Raw genomic sequence first — 27,953 nt, 5'->3', positions numbered from 1 at the left:
TGATTGAATAAAACAATATTTATATCAAAAACATTGTTTGGTTGCCTTTTGATTTGTAATGTTATTCTGAAGAATAATATTACAATATTACTGACATTTGAGATTATTATATAAACAAAATATATATTATCATTGTTAGTAATAATAATAATTATTATAATTTGTAATAAATAGCAGTGATATCAATATTAATACAACTGCAGATATTACAGTGCAATACAATAAAATACTGTAGAATTACAAAACAGTAAAAAATACAGTGAAATACTGTTTTGTAGTAATACAGTATTGTCCTATATACTGTAAATTTCATTACAGTACAATTACAGTACTTTATTGTACAGCAAAAATACAGCAACTTGCTGGCAACCATGCTGCCAGTAACTTACTGTAAATATACAAGGAAATCGTTTACAGTGTGGATTCGATGAGTTTCCTATGTGAAGTAGTGTTCAGAATGTCACCTGAGCTGGGGCTGTGCGATGCTGCACGTCTGTCCAGATGAGAGGCTGCATCTGCTTGACTACTGTCTTCTGCAGCCGCTGCTCCTCTCTGCTCCTCTCTGCTCCTCTCTGCTCCTCTGGCTCTCCCTCTGTAAGGCGAGAGGAAAGGGCAGAAGGCAAGGATGTAGCCTTCTAGATGTCTGGGGATGTGGTGACGCCTCGCTGGTTGCTCATCTTCTGTGGTAGCCATCCGCTCCGTGTGGTTTGCTGTAAAAAAAACCCAAAACAAATCAAAACAAAATCCACAAACATAACATACAGTTCAGAAATATTAACATGTCAGCTATACTGAAAGAGATTTCCGTGACTCTGGTAGTCCACTGGAGAAGAGAGGAGAATGCTCAGTTGACCATGATAAATTCAGTGTTTAATCAGACTACAAAAGAGACAAGAATTAGTCAACTAACGTGCTATTTCCTGACAGTTTATTCAGTGGCTGTCTGATGATAATGGGTTGATGTTGTGTTTTACGAAAAAAAATAAATAAATTGAAAGCTAATAGTGATCAATTAAATACATTTACTTTTGAATTCAAATATAACTTAATGGGAATGAAATTCAATGTAACATTTAATATAAAGATATACTCATTAATTAAATGGTATTAATTATTTTTTATTATTTATTTATTTTATTATTTTTTAAGTATTGCAATATTTGAGTCATATTGCAAACATAACTTCATTCAATGGACATTTCAGTTGAACTCACTGCCATTTTTATTTCAGAAGCTATTTATACTATTATAAATTAGTCATTAAATTAATTTCCATACTTTTAACTTTTTAATATATTCAAATATGGGAACTGGGGCACTGCCTCTGGATGAATTTCTAAAACGGAGGTCTACCGATAATTTTCCCATGTTACTGTAGCTAGACATATAATCAAAACACCTGTTAAAATGCATACAACAAATGACAAATACAATTCAGATGACAAGGGCGGATATTCCACTTCACTGTTAGGGAGAACAATTAACAGAGAGATTTCAGCATTCACACTAATAATAAAGACAATAATGATGATTATGATTATAGTAGTAGGAGTAATTATAATGATCACCTTGGCCGTCCATGCCTATACTCCCACTTAACGAACATTTGGAGATGCGGATATAGGACATAGGGATCACACGTCTGTCCTTTGTCACAATTATCCTTCCTCTGGAACTCATGAGTCAGTCTGCACGCCACTATACAAGAGCTGACTTGTCCAACATAAATGTAGGGAATTATTTTAATACGTCTGGATTAGTGGTATGTTGCCAGCCTCGGGTTACGTATTTGTCTCACAGCGATTGTAAACTGCTATTAGTAAAGCAGCCTGATGTGTAACTCTTCCTTTGTTAAGACTAGTGTCCGGCGCTGTAGAAGCAGTCCAGCGGAAGCTGGTTGTTGGCCCCCCGCCTCCGCTCCCCAGTCCCGCCTCTCACACACGGTCACCTGCTACGGTTTTACGGTGGGAGTGTATGTGTGTGGTGGAGCGGAGAACACCTCCTCCTTCCAAAAACCCCCGTCACCTCACATCGGTCAGCTCACAGTCTGCCCAGAGCTTCTTCGGGACTTTTCCACTTCACTTGTTCCACATCTTCTCTTCAGTCATGTCTCGGGTTTCCCCACTCGTGTTCGTGTCGTTATTGTTTACGGTGAGTGGAAGGAGTTTTTGTTTGTTTGTTTGTTTTTATCTGCTGTGTCTTTGTGCCGTCATGGACTGAATTTGTTTATTTTCGTCTTTAACCTTAATTCAGTGCTGTAGGATAAACTATTCAAATTTCATGGCTGTCTGAATTCTAACATCCGTAAACATGAACTGTTTTTAAGAGTTCGTGTAAATATATGGCCTGAGCTGGAAAACTTGTCTGGAGTTCCTGTGAGCTGCCAGTATGATGGAAGATAGTTTGTTTCAACAACAGTGACAAGTACCCCAGATGTTTGCAGCCAGATTACCTGTCCTAAATAGAACATGAACCCATGTTAAGACTTCCTCACATAGACTTATTATCTTGCTCCTGTTGACATTAACAAATACCTGCTGTCAGTCATAATTTTTCATCCAGCAACCTGGTAAATGTCTCATCATCAGTGTCTTTACATGGCAAAGCTTATAAACTAGAGATTGGATAACTTCACATACTTTGAATCATACTGAACACAGCTATCTTATGCTTGTTTCCATTTGCCTCATATTAAATCATGATCTCATTACAATTACGAAATAAATAATGTGTTTATAATGGATATGATACATACAAGCAACATTTCTATCTGTTTTCGGGATAACAGCCTACGTATTAAAGTAATATATAACTTTTTGCTGTAATGGTGTAATGAAATGCCTTTCCAGTGGGATTTTGGTAATATTATAATAATCTCAAGTAACACATTACCACCCCAAACTAAGTGTTTTGTCAGTGATTTTTGAAAAAGAAAAAACACGAAAACAATTTATCTGCACCAATACAGCAATTGAGTTGGCAAAACGCAGAAGTGGCCACGGACTCAGAATTCACATTTTCTTTTAAATTCCGGCTCCCAAGTTGATCAGTGAATATGACAAACTCATCATAGTCAAAAGCAGTATATTGAAGTGAATTGTATAAAGCGAGGTTTCAAGCACTCATAATTTCTTAGACTTTGACCCATCCCTGTGTTCATAGGTATTAGTTTATTTTAAATGGTCTGGACTGTTTAATTGTTCTATCACTATTACAGTATTTTAATATCTTAAAAGTTGGCATTTTTACTACATAGTATTAATCACTGCATGTGAATGCATGAATGGACCAGATCTATGCTTCAGAGGACAACCTTCATTTGGCTATAAGATATCTCTCCCCCAGGGGTGCAGTATAGGGGGAAAAAGTTAGGACAACCTATAAAAATAGGTAAAAACTAATATAAAATTATTAAACCATCATCTTGAGTATCGATCTGTCTATCTATCTATCTATCTATCTATCTATCTATCTATCTATCTATCTATCTATCTATCTATCTATCTATCTATCTATATACATATATACATATATACTATATTACAGTATATATATAGTAAAATGAATGATCTCTTTGTTTTTACTTGTTTTTGGCAGTAAACATCCATATTGACCCACCACCCCCCTGTATCTGCATGAAATGGTTTGGTCCTGCCTTAGCACACTTCTCAGTGATGTGTTTAGTCGCAGTCAGTAGATGTTCCAGAACTACAGTGATCACAGTGTTGCCTAAACCAAAATCTGGTTTTCAAAAAGGGAAAGAGAGGAACGACCAAAGAAAGGGTGTCAATCTGTTAACCAGTTTTTCACCAAGAAAAGAGTGCAGCCTATAGTCTGAGTGCTATTAACCTGTTGGCTTAATGTCCATAGTGAAATAAGATAGCTAGCTACAGACTAGTGTTAGCCTACATTTCATCAACATTTAACCAGTGCAGGAAAACATTTAGCAAGATATTCATATTAAATCATTGTCCCTGCCCCTTTTAGCGGACTTAACAACAGTCTCCCCATAACTGTCCCCTTCTGTCCCAGTGAAGAAGGTGAGCTATATTGTGAAAACACTGATTTAGTGATAACTTGATGTGTTTTTTAGCACTATAATAACCCTGGTGTGGAAATTCCATTTTACATGTCAACTTTATTTTCTTGTTGGCATATATGTGCAGCTAAGTTAAAACAATCTGCTGGGTTGATTGTTTTGAGATGATAATTTATTGTGATTGAAAAGTTAATATATATTTAAGTTTGTTCGTTTTTCTTCACATTTTGAAATTTTACAGTAAAAATACATAGACTGTAAAAGATGGCCTTTGGCACATTTTTTTATAGTGGCTTATAATCTTGCATTTATGGATGTAACGGTTACCGGTGTCATGATAAACCACGGTAATATTCCCGACCGTAAAGGTTACCGTTTAAGTTTTAATTACCATGGTAACTGCCGTTGTCTATTACCACGGTGTGGAAAACTCGCAAGATACATTATCCAAGTCTCACTAAGCAGGCGCAGCGTGCAACGTGTGCTTGTTATGTAGTGAAGAAGACATGGCGGAGGGAGGACGTGACAGTAGCATCCCTCAAGGCATTTTTCCGCCTTCAAAGAAACCAAATCTGAAGTCTGGGCAGTTTTGGTTATTATAAGAATGCTCAGGGACAGCTGGTCGAGGATGGCAGCCCTATCTGGAGGAGCTGCCTGAAGAAAGTTGTTGCGAGGGCCAGCAACACATCCAGTTTACATGACCATCACCCTCAGCTCTTCAGCAAATGCACGGTAAGCGAACCTTAAACTTGGGTGCATGATGTATGTGTATGTCGAGTTTTCTCTGTTTAATTTGCTGTTGTCACTAATGTAAACTGACCAGATATAGTATTTTGAAAGTGATTTGGCACATTATCTGAACCACTTTTTCACAAGTCAAGGCAATAATTCCCCAAATATTGATGCAGAGCTGCAGTGAGGAGGATTTGAGACAAACACGTATTGGGAGGCCTAAGATAGTGGCGGCTGGTGACTGAAAAAAATGGGGAGGACAGGAGGAAAACCAGTCCACAGTGTCATTTTATTTTATACAAGTCAACTACTTATGCCTACTTTCTTATATTCAATGAAAATTAAGCAATAAAACAATGATTTACAAGACCTCTTTAAAAAACATTTTATTAAATGGCAAAAGGCTGGTGACATTAGGACCATGAGAGAGGAGCAGAGAGGCTGTTGCCCTAAAGTAGACCTTTCACTACGAACTGTACGTTTAATGAGCAGGAACAAACCAACTAACTAACTTTAACTTGCCTGTTGAATCATTGTGTTTGCTTTTGTTAACTGACACATGCTGAGCAAACGGCAAACAACATCTATTGATGTTGTTGTTGCGGCTACGACGGCGGCAGCGGCGATGATACAGTGGAGTTATTTTTCATATTGCCGTTCATTCAGTTTGGACAAGTGTAATAATGATGAGGGAAACTCTGTCTCACCCTCCCAAATGACAGCTGTAGTTTTAAAGCTTTTAACTGGTCTTTTTTTAGGCGAGGGATCAACCCAGGCAGTAGTGATGGGAATGGCAGTTCTTTTTACTGAACAGAATCTCTAGAATCCGTTCAGTAAAGTGATCCGTTCAAAGGATTTGTTCACCGAATCGTTCAGTGCTCTCCAACTCCCTGAACTGAGAAACAGCCAAATGATCCGTCATTCAGTTAATAATTCAGCCCTGAGGTTCATGTTCACTTACTGAGGGATGGTGCGTTCAGGGACTATAGTACACAATCATTCGCGGGAGACGCAGTGCTGCTCTGAGTGGTATACATGCACTAAAATTATTACACAGTGAAAGTGTCCTCTGTGCACAGTAAAATCACTTAACATGATGCTACACGGATGTTAGCAACACAGCGCTAATTTTAGCAGTACAGTTACTGAACGTGAATCATCTCCTCTGCCCTGGCTGAGAGAGAGACACAGCACCACTTTCAGCACAGTACCTGAACGAGAATCACGTCCTCAGCGTCAGTTCTCTGCCTGCAGTAGGTTCGTGACTCATGAATGAATCTCAGCGCGAACGAGAATCACGTCCTGACAGTTCTCTGAGTGAGTCGCGGCAGTTCCACTGCCGGCCAGCATGATCGCCGCTGAGCTCAACTGAACTGAGAAAGGAACGAATCAGTCCATGAAGTGATCCCGTTCAATTCGTTCACCGAAAAGATCCGTTCGTTCGAACAAGACGTTCATGACCGACACAACACTACCAGGCGGGGGCCACCCGCAATCCGAAAATTCCGAAAATTTCCAAAGGTCCGTCATTCCGAGTTTCTGAGGGGCCGCCATTCCATAGGTGTCAATCACGGTGTTTTATTTTGAAGGGTAGGGTCAGGACCAGATTCTCTTGTGTTTGTTAGTTTGACTTCCTGTCCGTCTTGACGTGATCGCTCGCGGAAAATAGACCAGATGCAACGATCACTGCAGGGCACAAGCCGGCCGCATGTCTGGTGTGTGTGAAGGACACAATTGATTAACATGGGCCGATGTGTCCCCGGCCGGCTAATAATGTACAGTGGGCTAACGTTATGTATTTGTTCGAACATTTTTTTTTGTTTCAGAAATTTGCTTATATTTCCTTTGAAACCAATTCCAATATCGCTGAAAACGCCATATTTCTTGTCCAAGCATGGCTGGCACTGAAAGCTGTAAAATACATAGAAGTATTTTTTGTTTACGCTTGTATAAATGTGAGATTGAAATTTGGGAACTGTTATTGGACCAACCTGCTGTCAATCTTGTATTCTGGTTGCTGATTGGTAAGGGAGGACGTCCTCCCTTTGTGCGCCATTTTACGTGTCTTAGCAAATCATAGATCAGCATAAAAAAATCCTAAATGCATTGAGTGAATGGAAAGAGATCCCTCCCACTGGGGACAGAAACACTCCGTCCTCCTCTAGTTCCACCTTCCTGCTCCTCTCACAGACTGCTCTGTCTCCTCCGTCTGCAGCTCAAGCTGTTCAACCGTTTTAAGTGGATTTTCTTCCAAAGAAGAATATATATATATATATATATATATATATATATATATATATATATATATATATATAGAGGCTCGTGTAGTGTATATAGTGTATATATGTATATGTATGTATATGTATGTATATGTATGTAAATGTATATGTATGTATATGTCTATATGTTTATATATAGTAAAATCAGAAATATATAAAACTTGTGGATTATTTGTAAATTAGACTATACATATAAAGAATAATATAAAATGGTGAATATAACTAGTGTCTAGAGAGAGCTAAGATCCAAAATAGAGTATTCATAATTCTTTTAACAGTAATCCTTTTTGTTTTGATCTAAAAAATGATCCAACCTGTTTCCAACAAAGGTGATATGATCTAAATTGTGAGTTTTGTGATCTGTTGGTTGCACCCTTAGTATTAAATAACAATGACGGTAATAATTAATAATTACATTTTCTATTCATTTTTTTCACAGGGAGGGTCTGCTGGCCAATCAAATGCTGCTGCCACTACTTTTCATTCTACCCCTGTAACACAGACATTAAAGGACAAAAACAGGCTGCCTCATCACAAAAAGCCAATGACCTATTTAGCACAGTTTTGATACATTCTTTTATTCTCGTTTAATGTTGATTTTGCAAGGTTTTGGATTTGGACTATTTTGATATATAATAAATCTATTTAAATATAAATCTTGGTGAAATTATTTGAATTTATCAGTGTATCAGTGTTTTTTCAACATTTTGAAGACATTTTGAAAATACCGTGGTATACCAGTAACCGTGAAAATTTTGGACACTATTACTGCTTTGTGAAATTTTCATCCCGTTACATCCCAACATCAAATAGTCAACTGCTGTACTGTATACAGACTGTCATTTACAAATCACCGGCAGTAAATATCATACTAGTACTAGTACTGAACAACAACAAGCAAGACAGTTCCAAGCCTTTAGTAGCCTATTAGTTATGTAAAGCTTTCAATGGGACAGTTAGGTCCTAGATGTGGTGACTGCGCAGAGAGGGCCCAATTTGATTTTTGTTCAATTATTTTGGATGCTGCAACACTTTATATTTTTCATAACGAGCCAAGACAAGTTCTGTCTTTCAGGTTGTAATAAGTCCTCTTAATAAGCTCAATTATTTTGGATGCTGCACTTCACATTGTTGTTTACGTTTTGTATTATTCATAACAAGAGGCCTAGGCAAGTACTGCCTTCAAGTGTGCAAGTTATAAAAAGGTTTGTTCAAGTATTTTGAATGGATGCTGCACTTTGTGATGTTCACATTTAATTGTATTTGTAGATGTAATGTTTAGTACTAAACTTAATATTTAATTTGTGTGGTTTTATGTTTGCTGTTAAATTTGATCTGATAGTCTGGTAATAAAGGTTGTGGTTTGATTATACCTGTGCTTTTAATTATTTTTACAATGCAATATTGCCTTTGCTAGTCCGAGTGGTTTTATATTAAGATATTGAAACCATGCCGTTACCGTGGCCCAAAAACCATGATGCATACCGAACTGTGGTAAAACTGTATTGTTGCATCCCTTCTCTTTAGCTTTCCCGCCCCTGAATGCTATTACAGTATCAGACATTGTAACATTGTAAGGTTTCAAATTTGTTTAATGCTCCGTTGAAAGGCTCAGTGGAATTTTTATATCCACATAGACAAGATATCCTAATTTTGGTCAAATGCAAAAAATAGTAATGTTAGTTCACGAGATGCTGAAAATATGAAACTTAGAGATCTCAGTGTAACAGCATATGACTAAAATACATGTCAGAGCTTATCTAAGTGAGCCACACATATATTTCTCTATATGTTTTATTTATAATAACAAATGTGAAAATAGAATGTGCCCAAATAAGACATGCACAAATACAAACAAATTTGAAATAAGAGACACTTTCGTCTTTCTGTTTTACTCTCTACCACCAATGTTATCAGCATTCTTCCTCAGAACATATTTTGTACAGTTGGCAAAAAACACACCTCTGGCTCAGAGGTCTCAGGATCTTTTCTCCCATGATTCTTTTGTCATAACAGCAGGTGTGTATTTGTGGAGAAAGCATGTTGCTAAATAGGTAGCTGATCAAAGTAAACGTACACCAAACAACATCGCAACAACCAGATGCACTTAAAAGTTTGTTCAACAGCACAAGTAGGTTTAAATTGAAAAGGAGAGCGCTGCTTTCTCTCGTAGAGCATGTATGATTGACGGGGGGATTGTCAGATGTCATTCTTCCCTTGGCAAGATAAAAACAATAGTGCAAATATAAAATGCTAAAATAAGTCAACAAATATACTGTACCTGGATGACCATAAATACTTTACATACACTTGTAAACAACATGTTCTAATTCCAATGATTTCTACAGCTTGGAAAAGAGAGGAAAACAAACTACTTTGTCACAAAACATTCATGAAATTTGGTTCAACAATGAATTTATTATGGGTCTTCTGAAAATTAGACCAAATACGTGTGACAAACACTTTTCTTTTCCACATGCAGACAATTTAGCATAATCTTTATCAGATTTCCCCTAAAAGTACAATGTTATATATATATTTTTATTATTATTGAATGAAAGGTATGATTAAATCATGCTGTCTGCTACTGTTTAATTAGTATTTTGATTAGATCATGTAAGTCTTGAACAATAAATTGTATTAGCAACAAAGAAAAGCACAAAAGATTTACCAATTTTATTAAAAATCACTGATATAAGAAAGAAACATGAAGGCCCTTGTATAGTTCCTTGTACATTGTTGTACAGCTGTTTTCTGAACCTGTGACCTATTCTTATGACAACCATTTAAGATAAGTAGCTGACTTTACATGTTTGGCTATCAGTTAAGGATTGTGAAGTAATTAATCTACTGTATTACAGCTGATGGTCGTTGCTGTGATGAAGGCCAACTCTGGGGTAAATGTGGTAAGAAAAAGAAGAGAATGGATTCTCCCTCCAAAGCCACTGAAGGAAAATGTAGACTACACTCATGAGGAATTTATTAGCAAGGTGAGTCACTGCTTGCTGATTCACTTTTATTCTATCCACTAATTCCTACCAAAACCACCGGCATAAACTGAGATTTTTGCTCCAGTAGTTCTGAAAATAAGCCTATTCTATGTACTGCAAAATGTTCACTGTGGAAGGTAATCTTGGGTGAGTTTTTTTTCTATACTTTACTGTACCTTGCATCCACAGTGGCGGAGCCAGGACATTTTCTGTGGGGTGGCCAGGATGGTTATGTGATCATTTTGGGGTGGCAGTGTCTCACCAGAAAATATAGGGGTATTTAGGGTACCTAAACCACACATCTCCACAATATCAGGAATGCAGGTAATGGTGGAAAAGATCAAATAATATTCAGTGTATCTAACTTTTTTCTTATTCCTGCAAGTAAACTAACAAAACAGCTGTTTTCATTATAGCCTGATCAAGGTATACACACACACACACACACACACACATATGAATAATGGCCAGCAAAATGGGCCAACATAAGGATCTAACAAGGAACAAATTGAGATTTGATTCCAGTCATAGGCATTCAAGTTTTAAGGGCTACTGTACAAATGCACAAAACAGTTGTATATATGTTGTTACATTTTGTTGATGGTCTGGAATGCTGTTAGAATAAAACTAATAATTATTGGTTCTCCACTTAAAATGAGAAACATTTGAACTGTGTATCAAAACCCTCTGACCAGGCTATTTCCACTGGCACTGAGAAAGAACCCTAACAGTATCCCTCAGTCAAAAGTTCAGCCTGCTGTTCATGCTCAGTCACATTTTAACTCTGTGGCAGGCAACATATTTTTTTCACAATTCAATATCGATTCAGAAAATCCTATAAATCTATTCAGGCAAGCAGCGGCCCCCGACCACCCGCTGTGCCTTACCGGACACCTCTCGGTCCCCGCCTCCAGCAGCTGGAAGCGCCTTACCCACGACCTCGCTCAATGGTCGGAGGATGACACGCCGCGGAAACACCGTCAGAGCTGCAGAGGGGGGTAGCTGATTATTGATGCACCACTCTATCAGAGACTGTAAACTCCCAGCGCAGCCGGTCTCACCCTGATCGCTGCACCATGCGCGTGCAGGTAGCACTCTCCTCCAGGGAGAGAGGGGGGTTCAGACAGGTGAAGTGCAGTCCAACATCTGTAGTTGTGCTGTGTTATGTGGTTACCATAGACAACAGGGTGAATCACTGAAAGGGCAGTGGTAGGAGCAGGGTTTTTAGAATGATAGAATTCAACCTTTTGATTGGACTTTGCAGCTTTGCAGATGTTTTACATGCACAAAAATAGCTGTATACTCACGAAACAGGAAACATGCATGTAGTCTTTTCATCAGATTTAGAAAACGCTACAATTTTGATCTGTTCCTACGTGTCTTTTCTTCATCCATCTCGGTCATCCTGAAATTTTATGCATGGCATGAGCTGTCTGATCATCCCCACAATTCACTATGAATGGCTCTAAACATGCCCAAAATTACCTGGTTTGCATACAGACCAGAACATAGTTAAGTGTTGAGGAGAAACAAAGAAACAGTTGAAGAACAGAAGCGTAATTTTACGGACCGTGAACTTGAAGTAATTATTGGTCAAACTGACAGATTAAAAAGAGTATCATATGGGGGCTTCAGTTCTGGCTTTAGCAACAAAATGAAGCTAGTGAAATGGTAGAAAAGGATAAGAGCACTGAATGCCACAGATTTAGAACCACAGACTTCGGAGGAGTTAAAAAATGTGGTCTGATTACAAGCAAGAGGCTCCAATGACATATTCAAGATTCAAGATTCAAGAGGGGTTTATTGTCATTCCAGCCATATACACAGTACACAGTGCAATGAAACAACATTTTCCAAGAAACAAACAGTGCAAACAAACAACAACAACATAGAACAACAACAATACCAAATGCTTTTTTTAAATAATACATTTAACTGCTCTCGAGTGCAAAACTACTTTATAAAGTGACTGTATGATTATTGTATATTATTGTATATTATTGTATATTATTATTATTATTATTATTATTTACATGAGATGCAATAATGCATCAGACAAATACAAAACGACATAGGACAGCATACAAAAGGGCAACAGAGGTGATCAATTCAGTCCCTGAGCAATGAGGAGTCGTATGGCTTGGGGGAAGGAGCTGTTCTGTAGTCTGGTAGAGACAGACTGTATGCTACGGTACTTTCTGCCAGATGGAAGGGGGGAGAAAAGTCTATGTGAGGGGTGGTTGGGGTCTTCCACAACGCTGGTTGCCTTACGGATACAGCGTGTGGTGTAAATGTCTGAGATGGAGGGGAGAGTGACTCCGATGATCTTTTCAGCCGTTCTCACCACTTGCTGCTTCTCGTGGTCCAAGTGGTGAGAGTAGGGGGGGTGGGAGGTGGAGACGCTGCTGGGCTTTCTTCATAGTGGAGCTGGTGTTTAGGGACCAAGTTAAGTTCTCTGCCAGGTGGACACCAAGGAATTTTGTGTTCTTCACGATCTCCACTGGGGAGCCGTGGATGTTCAGTGACTCATGGTCCCTCTGTGGTCTCCAGAAGTCAACAACCATCTCTGTGGTTTTGTCTTATATTAGGTTGTTGACTTTGCACCAGGTTATCAGTTGCTCCACCTCCTCTCTGTATGTTGACCCATCGTTCTTGTCAATGAGACCCACCACGGTCGTGTTGTCGGCAAACTTGATGATGTGGTTCGAGTCGTGTAGTGCTGTTCAGTCATGGGTCAGGACTGTGAACAGCAATGGACTGAGCACAAAGCCTTTAGGTGCCTCTGTGCTCAGTGTGGTGGTGCTGGAGGTGTTATTTCCGATTCGGACTGTCTGAGGTCTCCCTGTCAGAAAGTCCAGGATCCAGTTGCAGAGGGATGTGTTCAGGCCCAGCAAGCTCAGCTTCCTAGTTAAGGTGCTGGGGGATGATTGTGTTAAATGCTGAACTGAAGTTTATGAACAGCATTCTGACATAAGTGTTCTTCTTATCCAGATGGGTGACTGCTTGGTGGAGGTTGGTGGTGATGGCATTGGTGGAGTGGTTGATTTGATATGCGAACTGCAGGAGTCTAGCGTGGGAGGTTCTTTATGTACCTCAGGATCAGTCTCTCAAAGCACTTCATGATGGTAGGGGTGAGTGCGATGGGGTGGTGGTTAATGAGGCAGGACACAGGTGACTTTTTGGGCACAGGGATAATGGTGGTGGTTTTAAAGCATGATGGGACGGTGCCGCTGCTCAGGGAGATGTTAAAGATGTCTGTGTGACCATCTGCCAGTTGGTCTGCACATCCTTTGAGCAGACTCCCGGGAATGTTGTCTGGGTCAGCAGCCTTATGTGGGTTGACTCTTTGCAGAGTCTTTCTCACCTCAGCCTTGGTCAGACATAGCACTTGATCTTGGGGGGTGTCCTTCCTCACCACCACATTGTTTTCTGCTTCATTTTCTGGGCATGCACTCGTTTAGCATCCCTGATAGCCCGGGCCATTGTTGCCCTCATTGTGCTCAGAGCCTCCTTATCTCCTGCTCTAAAGGCTATGTCTCTGACTCTCAGCAGTGCTGCCTCCCAAAACATTTGCCAGTTAGTGCACTCAAAACAGTCCTGAATGGCAGAGATGTCTCCTTCCGGCCTGGTCTTCACCTGTTTGTTAGCTGGTCTGGAGCGTCTGACAAGCGGTCTGTGTGCTGGGGTCTGAGTATCCACGGTGGGGTCAGGGCTCGGCCCGGTATGCACCGGGTATGGTGGTGTAAACAAGGTCCAGCATGTCCGCCCCTCTCGTTGCAAAATCCACATGTTAATGGAATTTAGGAAGCACAGCTTTGAGATTTGCATGGTTGAAATCTCTGGCGATAATAATCAGTCCTTCTGGGTGTTTGTTTTCAAGATGGCCCTGTACAGTGTGGCTAGCGCTTCCCTAGCATTAGCACTGGGAGGAATGTAAACAGCTACAATGCTCAGGGAGGAGAGTTCTTTTGGTAAATACAAGGGTCTACATCTCACAATCACATATTCCACCAGTGAAGAACAGGACTTGGACACTAGGACAGAGTTATTGCACCAGTCCCTGTTGATGTAAACTCTCAATCCTCCACCTCGGGTTTTGCCACAAAGTGTTGGGTCTCTGTCAGCTTGATGCAAGGCCGGTCCATCTTGCTGAATGGCCACATCCAGGACTCAGTCACTGAGCCATGTTTCTGTAAAAACATACACACAGCAGTCCCTGGTGTCCTGTTGAGTGGTCCGTTGGAGTCCTGATGCAGTCCAGTTTATTTTCAAGGGTGCAAACATTGGAGAGCAGGATACACAAGAGAGCCTGCCAGCTAGCGTTTGCTCTTGGCCTAGCACGGACACCGGCTCTCTTGCCCCTCTTCTTTCTTTCTTGCATGTGAGCTACTGTAAGTGGAGAGGAGATCCCAGCGCTACCTCTGCTTGATGACCGGTTAGTTTCATGGCCCAGAACATCAGTACAGTCCCTGAAAACTTGCTCCAGCTTAAATTGTGCATAGCAATGTCCTCTAGCAACACCAAAGCAGCGTTTGTATCATGTGGCACAGCACTTCATGTGTCTTTTTTGCTTATTTACATAAGGGTCGTTATCATTATAACATAATTACAAAAGACAACTCATGCATCACTAAGTAATCATAGAGAAGGGTTTTTAAACTGTAGATGTAATCCTAACACCCTTTTGTTAAAAAAAACAAAAAAAAACAACTGTCACCCTGATTCACACTTTTCTTATCATTTTTGCCAACTCGCAACCTCACAGTAACCAAACTGAAAAGACTGTGTGCGTGGTATGCATGGTGTTAAAGATGTGTACTGGTACTTACAGTCTCACCCTTTGTGAATATTTATACATTGGGAAATCTGCATAGAAAGTGGTGTAAGTACATGTTTTACAGGTTTATACACATCAAGCATCAACACAAACATCAATTTTGATAAACTTCAGAACAATATTTGGATTAAATCCACAATTAGACAAAGAGGTCACCAAAGGGGACCACTGAACAATGTATCAGCAGAGTGCACTCGATTTTCAGTATGTATGTATGTATGTGTTTTGTTGTTATTATTTTTTTCATCCAGTGGAAATGCCTTTGAGTTTGTTTTTTATGTTAATTATCATCTTCTGCTTTGTGCTTCAGATTCGATCAGACTTTGAAAGCCAGGATGACATTGAGTACTCCCTAGAAGGCATTGGTGCCAGTAAGGAACCCTACAATGTGTTTGTGGTGGACTCTAAATCTGGAAAAATTCGTGTGACCAGAGTTCTTGACAGGGAGGACATTAGTGTTTACAATGTGAGTGACACATGACAGATTCTGTTAAATTCTAATTTAATTTTTGACTTTGATGTCACTTTCCCCTTGCTGTATTTCAATAATTGCTGCTGTGTATATTTAATATTACAAGGCATTTGGCAGCCATTTGCTACACTGCCAAAGGCTACAATGTAAATGTACCTGCTAAGAGAGATGACAACAGACAACAACTATCAATTTTCTTTTTTCAGCTTTCAGGCATTGCTAGGAAACCTTCTGGCAAGGAAGTAGAGAAAAGAATTGACATACGAATCCAGGTTTTAGATGAGAATGACAACGCACCAGAGTTTCAAACCACCAAACATGGCGAGGTGTATGAGCTGAGTAAAATAGGTAAGTGTCTCTGCTTTTATGTCCAACTCTCACATCTATCCTGTTATTTAATGACTTGGTAACTTTACATAGCTGTGTAAATTAAAAAAAACAACAAAAAACACTGTGGTTTTTTTATGCAAGATTTTCTACTTTGTTTCTCTTTGTATTACGTGTAGTTGCTACACATTAAAAACACTGGGTTAAATCTGACCCAATTTGAGGTCAGTATAGCACCATCACAATACTAGGCAGCTAGTAGTAAACAATGGTGTTTTTCAACCATGGGGCAAGTCATTATACAGTATCAACATAAATGTTTAACTGTTGCCTGTGAACTGGTACGTCAGGCAAGGTGAAGTGTAATACCTTTAGTTTGCTTGAATCAGACTGAAGCTAGTAGGAGGTATCTAGATTAACTATTAAGTTTAAAGACTGATTTATTTTACTGCTATTATTTACAGATACTTCAGTTATGATCATAACTGCAACTGATAAGGATGAACCAGGGAATGAGAACTCTCAGATTGCCTATTCTATCATAAAGCAGAGTCCAGCTGATGACATGTTCTACATTACCAAGGATGGGATGGTCAGCGTCAAAAAATCCAGCCTGGACAGAGAGGAAAGGACTACACAAACAATGTTTTCTTATTTGTTTTTGAGGGTATATACTTAAATCCGGCGAGGAACCTGATGTAAACACATTGCCATTACCACTGTGTAACTAGAATAACTGAGAGTTTGAATACAAGCTATGCTAAGAAGTGAACGATTTCCCATTTTTACCTTGTTGTTTTACTCTCAATGTAGTGTTGTTTTGATAGTGGTGTCCAGGGCATCAAAACATCTGTGCAGCTCCTATGTTGCACCAGTAGTGGCAAACCTAGACTGAATGTGAAAGGCCTTTATTTCATGCATGTGTCTCTGTCTGAGACCATATACTTTGAACAGATTCCCTGAACGTGCAGAAGACAAAGATGTTTGTGGATATGATTATTACTGATTAGTAAATACCTATAATAGAAACCACAATATAATATTTTATTAGTAATATAACTGGTCATCGACGATTAAATGCAGCTTATGCTTGATACTGCCAACTGGCTTGTAAAGTAGCAGACAACACTGCATTATTTGAAACATGGCAAATGGTCAGCTTTATTCTCCTTGAGCTACTCAATTATTGTTGAACTAATGTCTACTATGTAATATCTAAATAATGTTTAAATTGCCATCGATATAAGTTTCATAATAAGTAACTGGCAGACACTGTCTGACATTTTTAAGCCAGCTGTCCTGCTGTCACTGCTGGTTTTTTCTATAATCAGATTAGACTGTATTTGACTCAGTGGCACAATACTACAGTTCCTGTAAGCATCCCCAACGGTATACACAAACTTTGGCCCTGGAGGAAATCGTCTCCCCTGTGCTTCCAGACCCCAGTCCGGGAGCCGAACAGGAATGGTGTAACACCATGCTATTGTTTTGCTGGCTGTAGCTAATAGCTACTGGCTTAGCTAGAAGCTAAGTTAGAGGAGGTTGAATCACAGCACTTCAACACTTACCCTGTGTTTTGCTTGGCAAGCCGACCGGATGTGACATGGGGGTGTGGCAGCATCGACGATCCCACTTTTTAAATTCGAAGTTCGAGATTGTGACTTAGTTTCGGTCGATTTCGATTTAAAATCGAAATCATGACACCCTTATAATTTAGGGACACTGTGACATTTTAGTGTTTTACTTGATTGCTCACATGCTTTTATGCACCTATATCCCTATGTCCCTAACTAATTTTGAGTAGTGTGTTAGAGTGATACAGGCTGCCAACACAGTTTAAACACTGATAAGTGTTTATTATTTGTAATGGTTAACAGTCCAATTTCGGTCATTCAATGAGGGCATGGTTAAAGTGAAACTCTCCCCAAAATACAACCTAGGGTTTTTTTGTGAATGTATATGAGTCAAACCTTTGTGTAAAATCATAATTACAATGAAAGAGGCACTTTTAAGATTTACCATATTTTCGTTTTCAGCTCAAACTCATTTTCAGTGGGAGTGCATGGGGCATTTTTACTTTAGCATCAAAATCACTATTTTTAAAACACTAAGAAGGCTCGACAGAACATGAAACTTTGCTCGTAGTATCACCAGGGTCTCTACACATGAACACGAGCACTGAAAATATTGTTTGTGTACAGAGTTCACTTAAAAGAACGTTTTTGAACAACTCATCTTAGCAGTAGCTTCTTCCCCTTCTACTAGGGGATCGACACGTCTGGGTAGGGTGTATGTGGTTTGGTTGAGCTATGTGTAGAGACCCTGATGATACTACGAGCAAAGTTTCATGTTGTGTCGAGCCTTCTTAGTGTTTTAACTCCCATTGAGTTTGAGCCAAAAACAAAAATACGGTCAATCTTAAAAGTGCCAATTTTGTAGTAATTTTGCTTTTACATGAAGGGTTGACTCATATACATTTACAAAAAAAGCCTAGGTTGCATTGGCAATTTTCACTTTAATGGTCAGACATAAGCAATTACCATCACAACCAGACTGTCATTCTAGCAAGATCGGCAGGATTAACATACTGTAGATAGCAGTGCCGTTAATATTGGCATGGATAGTGAGTAGTGAGGAGCTGCAGAGTTTATTCATTGTCAAACTGTAACCTGTGCTGTACATTTACTGCTACTAGACTAGACTTCTCTGCCATTTGGCAACACCTGGCTGCTGTCAGCTCAGCCACTGTCTCTCTCTCTCTGTCCCTCAACCGCACACAAACTAAGCACTGAAATTGCTTGACCACAAAATTAAGTAATTTGTCACAAAATATTTAGATAATTAACATTGTCATGACTAAACACCTTCCCTACAGGATGTCTCATTACATATAGCATTGTATTTTTCAATCATTTTAGGATTTTTTTCTGTCTGAAATGTACAGCAAAGTCCCTGCTGTAACTCTGACTGTGGCTTAGACATTTGTTTAGTGGCTTATATGTTGCTAGTGGCTTATATGTTGCTGTGTAGCCTTTTCTGTGTGGCACCCAGACAGCAGACATTTATCATACTTCACCTTTGAATTGTATTTCATTGTAATTTTCGAATGTTTTTGAATTTCAGAAAGCTGATACGTACACTCTAACCGTGATGGGTCAAGACTTAAATGGCAAACCAGGGGGAAAAACAGGAACAGGCACTGTTGTGATTAAGGTCCTTGATGTAAATGACAACCTACCCACTCTGGAAGAAGATAAGGTAGTTTTTTGTTGTTTGTTATTTTCTTAAATTGGTTGATGTAGAAATGTGTTTCAGTGAGAGTTTTAAGAGTTGCACAGTTTAAATTTTTTTGTTGATGAAAAACTACAATTTAAAAAGGTACTCATGCCACAACTTACACATCAATGTTGAAGACACAGAAAACAAAATGTGCAAAAATGTATCCTGTTACTGTCATCTTATTATTCCAACTTGCAGTATGAGGGCAGCATTGTGGAGAACACAAAAGATGTTGAGGTGATGAGACTCAAAGCAGAGGACCTGGACTTGAAGGGAACAGACAACTGGGAGGCTGTGTTTGACATTGTCAAAGGCAACGAGGCAGGGTACTTCAGCATTAAAACCGACCCCAACACCAATGAGGGCATCCTAATGCTCGACAAGGTAACGAGCGACACAACAGTGTTTCAGTGTTTAACTTTTAATGTAGAAAAAGTATATGTATGTGGTGGTCTCCCAGTCTTGGGAGTGTGTGTGGTGGTTGTGGTAAATGCAGTGATCATGCGTCATACACAAACAATTAAAGAATAATTTGCTCATCATGAAAGGACAAAAAGAACAAATGTTTACAGACCAAACAGTGAGGCTCAACCGCAAAACCAACTGGTGTGTGTTTTTGTTGGAAAGCAAGGAACCTAAAAAAGAAGGAAGGGATACTAGGTCACTAAATCTTGTGTTGGGGCTGTGGTGAGAGCTGTATTGAAGTCTATGGGAGGTGCATGAAGAAACACACTGAAATCTAACTTCTAGGTCGTAAGACTCCTGATAAAGGGATGCCTCCAGAAACTCAAAGATAAACTTTGGAGTACTTTAACAGCGATTACCTTATCGGCATGTTTTTCATCGTTCAATTTAATTTGGGAGCAATTCTGTTCACAGTGTAATCGCAGTCTCATCAGTTGTTCAGTTGCTCAGACCCGCCCATTTGGTCGCAATATTGTTAGCCCTGTCAGTCATCTGGGGCAAAAATCAGCCGTTAACCTATGCTCTGACATATATAGTTTTATTTTCTGGAGGCATTTCTTCACCAGAAGTCATACAATGTAGTTATGTTGGCTTTAAGTGTATTTCTCCATGCATCTCCCACAGACTTCAGTGCAGCTTTCAAGCAAGATTCTGTGACTTCTTTATGTTTCCTTACTAACAAGCAGGATAGAGACAGGGTAAGTATGTCAGTTCCAGCCATTCATTGTGCTTTTGTGTGTCATTTCACAGCCTGTGGATTATGAGGATGTGAAGACGCTTGATCTAGGACTGGTTGTGAAAAACAAAGCTCCACCATATGATGGATCTAAGCCAGGCGGTCCCACTGGTGCGGGAGGTTTTCCTGGCGAATTATCAAGTGGGAACAAATTCAAAACCTATCCAATCAAAATCAATGTCAAGAATCAGCCGGAGGGGCCAGCTTTTGTCCCCAGAGTCAAATCTATTCCCATCTCAGAAGGAGACACCATCTTGGATAAGGTTTATCACTACCCTGCAACAGATGTAGACACTGGGAAGCTAGCTGAGAACGTCAGGTCAGTGCTTACTCAAACACCCACAAACACACACGTGCACACACACACACACACACACACACACACACACACACACACACACTAAAGCCTCTGGAGATAAAAATACATTCTCAGCTTAATTGTATTACTCTAAATGATAACAACTGTCACCACTTATTTCTGCTGCAGGTATGCCAAGGGTTCAGACCCTGACAACTGGCTAACTATCGATCCAAAGACAGCTGAGATCAAACTAAACAAGAGGCCCGACAGAGAATCTGAATTCCTCGTCAATGGGACCTATTATGCTCAAGTACTGTGCATTACAGAAGGTACACTCTTCACCTGTGCTTCTACTCCAGCTCTAGCTGTTTTACATGTCTGATTAATATTCTTTGTGTAGTAGTTGTAAAAATATACTAAAACTCAAGCTCAAAATGTTAACTCTTGCTGGAGACCTCTACAAGCCACTGTGTTTACTTTACATAATCCACAATATGAAAGTGATAGATAATACAAACACTGTGACAAAGTTGGCTCATCTTACAGCCTTGCAAATAGTGGAAGTAAAATGTAAAGCTGCGCTGAGAATGGCTCTATGGGAAAGGCCATATAGTCATTAGATTAACAAAATACTATTCCTCAGGAGCATAAATGAAAACCTTTTTTCTGTATGTTGATATTAGGTCAAAATGAGTCACTTAAATGGGGCATCACTGTAAAGAATAGACACTAAATGGAAATGCAAATTTGCTTTAAGCAGCACAAAGTAATTTGAAATGAAGAAAGTGCCCGTGATAAGGCTTAATGACTCCACTTCATCAGTGAACTGAGAAAAGAGGAAAACTGAACTGAATTATGTTTGCTATAACAAAAACGTACTGTAAATCTAGTTAAATACTACCCAGATACTGAACATCGGTACAGCCAATACAATGGCTGTTTGTGGTGAATGAATAGACCTCACAAACAGCCCAGCAGTCAAAATAACACAAATGAACGAGAAAATTTGCCTCACATTAAATCTGAGAGCACCATAAAGTCTCACTACTAACACAACAAACAGTGTACACCTGTTGTCCAGCAGGGGGAGTTAAGTGCTTTTCTCTGAAATTGTCCCTGAGGAATGGAAATCGTAACAAAGGAAATGCTGAATGATCTGATCCTATTTTTGTTTTCAAACGCAGACATGCCAGCTAAAACAGCCACTGGCACCATAGCCATCCAGGTGGAAGATTTCAACGACCACTGCCCCACCCTGACCAGTGACTTCCAGTCTATGTGTACTACGGATGAGTCTGTAATTGTGAATGCAAGAGATGAGGATAGTTTCCCTAATGGAGCACCTTTTGACTTCGACATTGTCAGAGAGAGCACCAAGGGCAAATGGCAGGTGGAGCAATACAGTGGTGAGGAGAACACTGCCTGTTATTTAAAAGCTATGTGAGATAAATGTAGATAAAATTAACATAAATACTAGGGTAAGGCCTCACAAATATTACCTCTAGGGGACTACGGAAAAGCAAACGTTGAATACTGAGACCGTATTTTAGTACAGTGAATGTCAGAATAAAGCATATGTGTTCCTTATTGCCGGCAGACACTGCAGCTATCCTTAGGGCCAAGGAGCCCATGTGGCCTGGTATCTATGAAGTGGAATTTTTGGTGACGGATGCACAGGGACATTCTTGTCCAGAGCCACAAAAAGTGGACATCATGATTTGTACCTGTAAGGACACAATGAGGAATGCAGAAAAACCATGTGGAGAACGAGGCGCCATCAGCAAAGAATCACAGTTAGGACCTGCAGGCATTGGACTGCTACTACCAGGGCTGCTGCTCTTACTGCGTAGGTATAATGTGATGTTTCTCAGTTTTTTTTTTTCAACAATGTGGACAGTATGATAACAGTAAGTGTAAAATGAGTAGAAACGTGTCATTTGTCTTTTAGTCATGAACTCAAACCTCTGAAAACAATTGGTTTATATAATAGGTGAAACATGAGAATATATTTAGTCGTGTAATGTGTTTTGAAGAATTTTCATTCAGTTGTATTCAAAAAATGCATGATAAAATGAGTCCAGATTTGTCTTTCTTATAGTCAAGGCAATCCTGAACAGGACATTTGTGGAAATTTTTGCAAACCTCTGAAGCGATTTAGATACTGTAACATACTGTGATCCGACTTTCCCTGTAATTATATTGACAAATGTATAGTCAAATAAGTCACACTTTTGAATGCTCAGCATCTCTTTCTCAGGTCAGAAATAACATTTGTAGGAAGCAAAATTGGAAATTTGACGTATTTGACGTATTGAAGTATTTGCCCAAAGGTCAAGGCAAAAATTCATGGCAATACTCTGTTGCATTGCTGAGGTTCTATAACTGAACCATAAGCAGGACACACATTTTAACTTTCTCTAACTGTGATTCACATCACAGAGGAGGAAGAAAGTTCTTATAGGCAACAGGTAAAGCATGCTTGCAGTGGGAGTTTAGTGTGGTGCTGAACTGAAAATAACGACAAATAGTCTGGTCTTTTCACTGAACATCGAAATCGAAATTGACTGAAAAAATACTGAGTCGGTTACTGCCCTATAACACCCTCACAAAACTGGTCTTCAAAATTCAAATAAACTAAAGTAGTACTTCTATGATTTCAACAAGGTAATAGTTATTGACTTAATTAGTATATTTATTGTCTAAATATGTGGGTCAAGGATCAGTGGGTTGCCACAGAAAGCAGCATGTCACTATGGCACTGCTGAGTAGCACTGCGTAAGGGAGGGGCACTGCTGGGTTGCACTGCATGGGGGAGGGGGCTGCCAACAGCATATGCATGCACATGACAGACACTCCCCTTGGCTATGATTGGTTATGCTGATCCAGGAGTTGTGGATTCTTGCAGATCAAATGATGGCCACTAGGTGGACCTCACAGACAAAATATAATTACAGACTACAGTTTTAAACTAAAACTTGATTGTTGTTATTTCAGTCATTCCTCTGTTGCTGCTCTTCTGTAATTGTGGCGGGGCTGCAGGACTGTCAGGGAACTTTACTGAGATGCCTTTTGATACCAAATCACACCTCATTAACTACCGCACTGAGGGCCAGGGAGAGAATACGGTAAGACTTACATATTTACCTTTAAAACACATGACACCACTATTGAGGATAGGAATGTTTCCATACATACTGGTCACCTGCCATTGAGATGATATCTACTTTAAAGCTGCATTAAGTGATGTTTGACTGCTAGGCAGCAGAATAACTGTGTACTCTGCTCTAACATTTTGATCACCGGCCCGTGATAGGAGGTGCCGCTAATTACCATGCCAACACAAATTGATGGACAGATGGTCAACATGGGCATGGCTAACGGAGCTTCAGCAATGGTGCCCATGGCAGTTTTTGATTACCAGAAATCAGTCACTACCATGGATGAGATGAATGGGGCGATCTACCGAGAAGGTTTTTCTGGTGTCCACAGAGAAGGGACAATGGGGAGGATGAACCAGATGAGTGGCAGTGGCCTCTACTCTGAGTTTGAGAGTAGAGAATCAGGAGTAGGTGGAGGACTTTATGATGGCATGGCTCTGCCAGACCACTTCCTGAGACAGTACTATTTCCAGGTGAGGAATCATTTTAGTATTTCTACAAGTTGTCTTCAGTGACCCACAGTAGGCCTTTCTCACCCTTGACACATTTATGTTGACAATTTTCAAATGTTGGGAAAACTTGAACTTGAGGGAGAGCCCCATAATATGCACACGTGACTGGACCGGGAACACGGTCAGAAATGAGGAGAGACTTGTTGGTGTTTTATGCCTAAAAACTCTGGCGGGACAACATTAAATCATTTTGATAATCAGGTGATTGTATGCAGAATGCTGCAATTCATGCAGTGGTTTATACAGATAAATAAATAAATATTATCAGATTCTCAATAGTATTTCAATTCGGGGCAGGCGTGAAAAAATTTCTGTCCTCTAGGGGGGGCATGACAAAAAATAATTGAGAACCACTGGGCTAACTAAACAAAGAAACACAGATGCTTTGATTAAACTGATACAGCATTCTCTGAGCATTTTCTGCTCAGGACACCATTACTCCACTATATCTTAACATAGTAAATAGTTGTTTGCTGCTATATTACTGTTGAAAAGATACTGTATTAAACCTATAAATATTTCTACTCTTTACTTTCTTTAATCCACAACGGGTTTTTTTCAGCCTAGACAAAAATATTTTGATTGTCAAACTGGACAAGAGATACAGCTGGAAAAGGTCAATTGTAATTTCCTTGTGTAAGCTGTCCCACAACAAAATCATGCTGTGCACTTGTCATGCCAGATAAGGCAAAGGTGAAGTTTGGTCTTTCCTCTTAAGAACTTATTTTAAGAGAGCTTTTTTAAAGAACATGCACTGCCATTGTTTTTTTACAAGGATGAAAGGCTTTCATTTGTGATGGTGTGTGAACACACACACAACTGGTATTTTCATTCACTATTAATGACACTTAATGCCAAAAAATGCCCTCGCTAAGTCATCAAAAAAGCTAACCTCAGTGATGATTTCTTTTGCTCTTTCAACAGAAGGTGAATAGTGACAGTGAGAACCAAGGAGTAAAGGACAGTCTGTTGGTCTATGACTTCGAGGGTCAGGGCTCCTCTGCTGGCTCAGTGGGCTGCTGCAGCCTCCTGGAGTCTGACACTGACCTGCAGTTCCTCCATGACCTCGGGCCAAAGTTCAAGACCCTGGCTGAGGTGTGTGGCAGCAAGAAGATCTCAACAGAAGTAAAACAAGCCTTCACTCCACTACCCACTCCCTCTGTTAATACCAAGAGCTCAGTATCAAGTGTGGTGACTACCCAGCAGCTCTCCCCTCCACCCCAGCTGCAGCCAGCCATCCCCAAAACAGTTCAGAATGTGGTCAGGGAGACATCTCAGAGTTCTCAGGTGGTGAAGGAAAACACAGCTACGATGAGACAAGGGATGGTAAATCAGGGCCAGATGCTCCTGCTGCCGCAGCAACAGCCTGTCTACTACACCACCACCCCTGTGATGCAGCCAATGCACTACGTAGTCCAGCCACAGGCTCAGAACTCCATGCTGCTGGCTGAGGCACCGCCCACCAACCTGCAGGGCATGGTACTGATTAACAGCACTCAGAGTGGTCCTGCCCAAGGCATGGTTATTCAGGGACAGCCAGTGATGTCCACTGGACAAGCCCAGGGTCCCAACATTATGATGGTAGAGAAGAGTGGGGTCCAGGGGGATGGTGCCAACCTGATCCACACTGGGAACCTCTCTGGCTCCCAGACAATGATGGTCATGAAGGGCAAGGTCCCTGCAGAGTCACTTAAAGGGCTAAAGGGGAGCCAGACCTCCCTTGTGAGGAGCAGTGATAGCTCTGGCTCTCAGAGAATCCTCTACAGCAAGGGCGGCACATTTGTTGCCACTCAGAGCAGCTTATTGGGTTCATCTACCACCACAGTGGGCACAACGCCCACCTACAGCAAGGTGATGGTCCAGGAGGCCAGAGAAATTCACTGAATGATTGTCGCAAAAACACAGAACCTTTTCAGTAATGCCAATAAGACTATTCCTCTGGCTTGCTTCAGGAGGTGATGGGATGCTTGTGGGACTCAAGTAATGCAGGCCAGCTTTTGGAGAGACAAGTTCCCCATACTCCTTTCTTTAAATTTAACAATACAATTGTCCCCCCGAATTTTGTTTATCCCACACTGCCTTCCATCAGTGCCCTCCAAAACACCTGGGCAGCGAGGCAACATTACAGTATGTGGTCATTACTACCAAACAAGGAAGGAGGAAATAAATTAAATATAATAAGTAAAATGGAATAACACCAATGGAAGCTGACCATCTGATACTGGCTCACCTACTGTATCTATTGACTTTTCATAGCCTCACATCTCTACTGCTATGCACTTGGCCTGAGCATGAAGTATTGTAGTACAGCAATACAATACATATTTTATTTCTATTTTAAAATGCCAGGAATTATGAATTTTTTTTAAATTCTTTTTTGTACTTTTGTCTTCTCTTTCTTGACCTCTCTTGATCATCAATATAACAGGGTCATGTTTATTATACAATAATATATCCTTTGCTTGTGTTTTATGTAATGTGCTTTTTTAGATGGGGTATACAATTTCTTGACGTTCATATCAGCCGTTCAAAATGACAACAAATATACTTAAGATAAGACTTCCCTCCTTTGTTGTCTGTTCTCAGTAAAGTAAATGGAGAGCACATTCTTTAAAAGTTATTTGTTAAATCTACAGTTTATGGGACACACTTTGGGTTATATCTCCACCTCTAATTGTTGGAGATGTAGTTCTTGATGCCACACTGGATCATGCTGTCCTTGCATACGCTTGTAAAGAACACGATGGAGTGATCATGGAATGAGAGGAACACCTACTTCTGTGCCATGCACTTTGTACTTGTAGAACAAACAGTTGTTTGCACAGGTGATCTTGGGACCTGTTGAAATGGGCCAAGTTACTTTCCAGAGTGGTTCAAATCAATCATTTCTTTCAGATCAATGCTTAGACTTTACCATTGTAGTGTTTTTGAGTCTAATGGGTGTATCAAACATACCCCTATAAAATGGGCCTGGAAAAGTAATCAGCTTTTAACAGTCATAATCCCCCAAAAGTAGATAGGAGGCCATGTTACAAAGCAAATTTGTAGAAATTTGACACAGCTTTCTATGTTGGCATAATAAGTCATTTAATCTGTTGTATATATATCTTTGGCACTGTAGATTTGGTTACATTTATAGAGGACAATTCATAATAAAATCATATTTGAACCACACTTCATTAATGTCTTTGTGACAAAGTAGTATACTGTATGTTCCACTCATTCCACAGTACATGACACTGTAGTGGAAATAGTTCCGGTATTAGGCTCTGCCACAGATTCCACATCTCAATCAGCTTAATCAGTCTGAATGCCACCAAAAAAGGCTAACAAGTGCCAGTGGTGCTTGACACAGGGCTGCGGTTGCTTACCAACAGTCCCAACACTGACCTTTTGCCTGGTGGTTCAGGCCCTTAGCATCACTAGTAACCATGAGCTGCTCTTACAGGGTTTGTCTTTATTCTGTCTGAGCTTGAACTGAACCCCTCCCAAGAGTTAATTTGAGATCAACTTTGTGGATGTGGTGCAAGGGGCTCCTCAAAAAGAACATATCGGCTCAGAAATGGACCCTGACTAAATAAAGGTTAAAATAAAGCAATCCGACAACCTGCGTTCAGACAAAGGTGGTTAACCTGACAGCTCATCAATATGTTAATTACAATGGGTAAATATTGATGACCCCAGATGATGTGTATGTGTGATGTGATTTTCTCTTTTTTGGTGGGATGTGATGAAATTTTAATAATCCTGTGGGAAAGTAAGTACATCAAATTAAAAATCACGGGAGCACATAACTTTAGCATGACAGTCGGGGTGTGTTTTGATT

General features: G+C 40.0%; 1 protein-coding gene across 2 annotated transcripts; it reads left to right on the top strand.

Annotated features, from left to right (window-relative positions):
* Window positions 1–1,979: 1,979 nt before the first annotated feature.
* Window positions 1,980–26,587, top strand: LOC119029027 (desmoglein-2-like). Of its 2 annotated transcripts, none has more exons than XM_037115545.1 (14): window positions 1,980–2,151; window positions 9,912–10,040; window positions 15,188–15,343; window positions 15,556–15,697; window positions 16,141–16,343; window positions 18,800–18,934; window positions 19,154–19,339; window positions 20,171–20,475; window positions 20,644–20,786; window positions 21,642–21,863; window positions 22,055–22,303; window positions 23,452–23,582; window positions 23,771–24,088; window positions 25,052–26,587. In XM_037115545.1, the coding sequence occupies exons 1-14, from the start codon at window positions 2,107–2,109 to the stop codon at window positions 26,009–26,011; spliced, it is 3,324 nt and encodes a 1,107-aa protein (XP_036971440.1). In that variant the 5' UTR covers window positions 1,980–2,106; the 3' UTR covers window positions 26,012–26,587. The 2 variants fall into 2 exon arrangements, with proteins under 2 accessions (XP_036971440.1, XP_036971441.1); XM_037115546.1 differs by having other exon boundaries at window positions 1,981–2,151; window positions 16,141–16,301.
* The last annotated feature ends 1,366 nt before the right edge of the window (window positions 26,588–27,953 follow it).

The sequence above is a fragment of the Acanthopagrus latus genome, chromosome 11 (genome assembly GCF_904848185.1).
Source record: "Acanthopagrus latus isolate v.2019 chromosome 11, fAcaLat1.1, whole genome shotgun sequence".
Taxonomy (NCBI): Eukaryota; Metazoa; Chordata; class Actinopteri; order Spariformes; family Sparidae; genus Acanthopagrus; species Acanthopagrus latus.
Note: the sequence above shows the minus strand (reverse complement) of the source record. Positions and strands in the feature narration are given on the sequence as shown.

Excerpts from the sequence above, each read along its gene's own strand:
- LOC119029027 (XM_037115545.1), top strand. The coding sequence starts at position 2,107 with ATGTCTCGGGTTTCCCCACTCGTGTTCGTGTCGTTATTGTTTACG. Across the intron at positions 20,787-21,641 it reads AGTACTGTGCATTACAGAAG|ACATGCCAGCTAAAACAGCC; the intron begins GTACACTCTTCA and ends TTTCAAACGCAG. Across the intron at positions 24,089-25,051 it reads TGAGACAGTACTATTTCCAG|AAGGTGAATAGTGACAGTGA; the intron begins GTGAGGAATCAT and ends CTCTTTCAACAG.